Genomic DNA, 4,328 nt, shown 5'->3' with positions numbered 1-4,328 from the left:
TTGCACTGATCACTGACAAAGGCTTTCTTATCTCTCCTTGCTATTCCTTGGAACTCTGCATTCAAATGGGTATATCTTTCCTTCTCTCCTTTGCTTTTCACTTCTCTTCTTTTCACAGCTATTTGGAAGGCCTCCTCGGGCAGCCATTTTGCTTTTTTGCATTTGTTTTTCTTGGGGATGGTCTTCATCCCTGTCTCCTCCACAATGTCACGAACCTCTGTTCATAGTTCATCAGGCACTCTATCAGATCTAGCCCCTTAAATCTATTTCTCACTTCCACTGTATAATCATAAGGGTTTTGATTTAGGTCATACCTGAATGGTCTAGGGGTTTTCTCTACTTTCTTCAATTTAAGTCTGAATTTGGCAATAAGGATCCTGTTCATGATCTGAGCCACAGTCAGCTCCCGGTCTTGTTTTTGCTGACTGTATAGAGCTTCTCCATCATTAGCTGCAAAGCATATAATCAATCTGATTTTGGTATTGACCTTCTGGTGACGTCCATGTGTAGAGGTTTCCCTTGTGTTGTTGGAAGAGAGTGTTTGCTATGACCAGTGTGTTCTCTTGGGAAAACTCTGTTAGCCTTTGCCCTGCTTCATTCTGTATTCCAAGGCCACATCTGCCTGTTACTCCAGGTGTTTCTTGACTTCCTACTTTTGCATTCCAATCCCCTATAATTAAAAGAACATCTCTTTTGGGTGTTAGTTCTAAAAGGTCTTATAAGTCTTCATAGAACCGTTCAACTTCAGCTTCTTCAGCGTTGCTGATCGGGGTATGGACTTGGATTACAGTGATATGGAATGGTTTGCCTTGGAAACAAACAGATCATTCTGTCATTTTTGATGTATCAAAGTCCTGCATTTTGGACTCTTTTGTTGACTAGGATGGCTACTCCATTTCTTCTAAGGGATTCCCGCCCACAGTATTAGACATAATGGTCATCTGAGTTAAATTCACCCATTCCAGTCCATTCGCTGATTCCTAGAATGTCGACATTCACTTTTGCCATCTCCTGTTTGACCACTTCCAATCTGCCTTGATTCATGGACCTAACATTCCTAACATTCTAACTTGTGATAAAAGCAAGGTCCAATGCTGTAAAGGTCCAATATTGCATAGGAACCTGGAAATATGAAAAAACTTCAGCAATGCCAGGCTCCCCATAGATATGCTCTCTTTATAGATATATTATACTGAAAAATATGAAAAATTTGTGGTTTTGAGGAAGCAAAGTGTCATACCTACAACTGTTACACAAAACATAAAAGGGACGTTTACACGACTTCCCTCGTGGTCCATGTTTAAGGCTGCCAGTGGAGGAGACGTGGCTTCAGTACCCGGTGCGTAAAGATGGCACATTTTGAGGGACAGCTAAGCCGCAGAGCCCCAGCTACTGAAGCTTGCGCACCTGGAACCTGTGCTCTGCATTAAGAGAAGCCACCACAATGAAAAGCCTGCAAACCGAATGCAGAGTGGCTAGAGCTCCCTGCCACCCGAGAAAGCTCATGAGCCCTGAAGACCCCATGCACTCATAAAGAAACAAATAAAGTAAGAAAGCTCTAAGAAAGAACAGGAAAATGGGACTATTACTGTCAACTACAAACTGGCACTTGTCAAGAGCATTTGCCAACAGCTGAACAGCAACTAGAGCACTTGCCAACTGCCTGAGCAGCTGTACCTGCCGACCTTCGACACTGCATGCAAGGAGTTCAGGGAGGAGAGCGAGGCACTCGGTGCTCGAGGGAAACCAGTGGAACAGGTCTATAGGTAGTTAGATGTTTTCAGGAACTGATTTCATGATCCCAGTGCTTGCGTGTCTTCAGATCTAGAAAATCACTAAATTCCTTCATGGGGACATCAGCTCCTTGTGACTAGCAGAAAGCCTCTTGTAAAGTAAGATCCTGATTGCACTGAACTCCCCCCCGCCACCCTGCCTTCTCCACAATGTTATACATTGGTTGCTTTGACAGGGGATGGTTCAGCCCCGGGAGGCCCATGACTGTGGGGAGGAGAGGTTTTTGTCTCGCTTCCCCCCTGGCCTGCAGCTCTGTGCCAGCACTGACGCTGCTGTCATAAGCTGAACAGTAATAATCCGCCTCGTCCTCAGCCTGGAGCGAGCTGATGGTCAGGGTGGCTGTGCTGCCCGACTTGGAGCCAGAGAATCGGTCGGGGACCCCTGTCGGCCGTTTGCTGTTTTGATAGATGAGGGTCCTGGGGGCCGATCCTGGGACCTGTTGGTACCAGCCCACATAATAACCACCCCCGATGTTGCTGCTGCTTCCAGAGCAGGTGATGGAGACCCTCTGGCCCAGGGACCCGGACACGGAGGGCGGCTGAGTCAGCACAGCCTGGGCCCAGGATCCTGGAAGGGGGAGAGACAGACATGGTGACTCGGGGGTCCAGACACGAGAGCAGGGAGCAGGGCCCGTGAGGCTTCCCGGGGCCCCTCCCCTGTCCCCGCATCCAGTCACCTGTGCAGAGAGCGACCAGGGTGAGGAGCAGAGGGGACCAGGCCATGGTGGACACGGTCAGGGCGTCCTGCCGTCTGTGACCCCACAGCTGAGCAGAGCGTCCCCACACCGCTCCTTCCCCTCTTCATACTCTGAGAGGGGGCGGGGCCTTCCATGCAAATCACGCTCCCCCGACCCCAGCTCCCTGACCCTCCCTGGGCCCCGGGTCAGGTCCCTGTGCTGGCGGGTGACCTGGGCGTAGGCAGGGGCGGGGCTGCCGGGGGCCCACCCGTCGGAGGTCACAGCTGGCGCGCTCAGCCCCACGGCCCCGCCCCTGCGGACCCACTGGCCACCCTCCAGCACAGGGACCCGAACCTGGGCTGATCCCACCTCTCACCCCTCCAGATCCACATAAACAGCCCCCAAAGCGCCCTCTGGTGTCCAGGCCTGGACACACATCCTATGTCCTGCGATCAGAAGCTCTCAGGAACAGCTCCTGGCCCTGCTCTGTGCACTGTCCCCTCCTAAAGGCCAGGTCAGGCGCCCCTTCTGTGTGCTCCATGACCTCACGGCCGTCTGGGGCGCACCTCAAGACTCACCTCAGACCCTCAGGGAAGTCTGTCCACAGCACCCTTGGCTGCTCAGAGGTCAGGATACAGGGGCATCCGTGACATAAATTTCTCTAAATCATGATCGAGTCAGGGTCGTCCATGACGACCCCATGCGTGTAGCTACCTGGCTGCACAGGCCGTCAGATTCTTTGCTTTTTTTAGTCATGAATCAGTGTGTCTTACGCACACACACACACACAATACTCAGGGTGCTCTTCCAGGGGATTATAGGCATTTTGTTCTTAAATATGCTCCCTGATCCAACTCTACTATCCTCCTGGTTTCCTCTTTCTCATATCAGTTAAATAAAATATATCCCACCTTTCCTTCTGTATCTGCTTGGGAGTCAGAAGCTGACTTCAGGAGGCAGGCTTACTCTGCCCCCAGCTCCCAGGACACAGAGGAGAAGGTGACCTCGGTGGCACGCCTGTGACCAGGTGCCCGTATCATACTCACTCTTCCGGTCTCCCCCTTCCATCCCAGGACAGGGGCCCAGAGTCGTCAAGGAAATTGCGCGGCCACGGCTGGAGCCCGAGGAGCAGTGGTGGATCTGAGGGCTGGGGGCCAGCAGGCGTCAGGGCCTGGGTTTTCTGCGGGGCCTGTTGGTGCACAGATGCATCGCGTCCCCAGCTCTGCTGCCCTTTCAGGACAAGAGGAGCTGAACGGCAAAGCAGACGATGGCCCGGCGGAGGCAGCGCAGACTGAGCGGGGGACCCTGGGGGACAGGTGGCACGTCACTGCTGCAGAGCCCGACACTGAGAAGGCAGCGGGCCCCCGGCATGGCGTGGGAACTAGCGTCTCTGCTCGCGATGGCTGAAGGCGCTGCCTTGCACCTCTGCTCTCACCCCTCCCCCTTCTCAGGAGATAACCCGTGACTCATGTGGCCGAAGTGTGTACTATCTTTTAGTCAGCTGGCACCAGAATATCACACGCTTTCACCTACTTATAAATCGATATCACCTTTAACATTATATGCTCTTTCTAATACTTGTTATCCTGAAAGTTTTTGCATTCATTCTGATCAGTTGTCTGTACAATCTCTAGCCCTAAAGGTACTGATTCTTCGTTTCAAAATATGTTCGTATATAGTTTTGTCTCTAATATTGATTTGACAGAGTCGTGAGGAAGCCAAGGTCCATCGCAAGATTCTCCCCCTTCCACGCGTGCCCCTCCACATCAACACACAGGACCGGGCCTGTCCGCAGCCCATTTGTTGCAGGCATCTTCACCCTCTTTCTGGGACGGACAAAACAGCTGTGGAGAAAATC

At 52.0% G+C, this 4,328-nt stretch overlaps 1 gene segment (V, D, J or C); it reads right to left on the bottom strand.

Annotated features, from left to right (window-relative positions):
* Positions 1–2,038: 2,038 nt before the first annotated feature.
* LOC120859423 lies at positions 2,039–2,584 on the bottom strand (the record flags this gene model as incomplete). The annotated part of the segment is given in 2 exon segments: positions 2,039–2,361; positions 2,471–2,584. Coding segments are annotated over 2 exon segments (369 nt in total), but the record flags the coding sequence as incomplete, so codon positions are not given.
* Positions 2,585–4,328: the final 1,744 nt, after the last annotated feature.

This window comes from Oryx dammah, unplaced genomic scaffold (genome assembly GCF_014754425.2).
Source record: "Oryx dammah isolate SB20612 unplaced genomic scaffold, SCBI_Odam_1.1 HiC_scaffold_883, whole genome shotgun sequence".
In the NCBI taxonomy this organism is placed as follows: domain Eukaryota; kingdom Metazoa; phylum Chordata; class Mammalia; order Artiodactyla; family Bovidae; genus Oryx; species Oryx dammah.
Note: the sequence above shows the minus strand (reverse complement) of the source record. Positions and strands in the feature narration are given on the sequence as shown.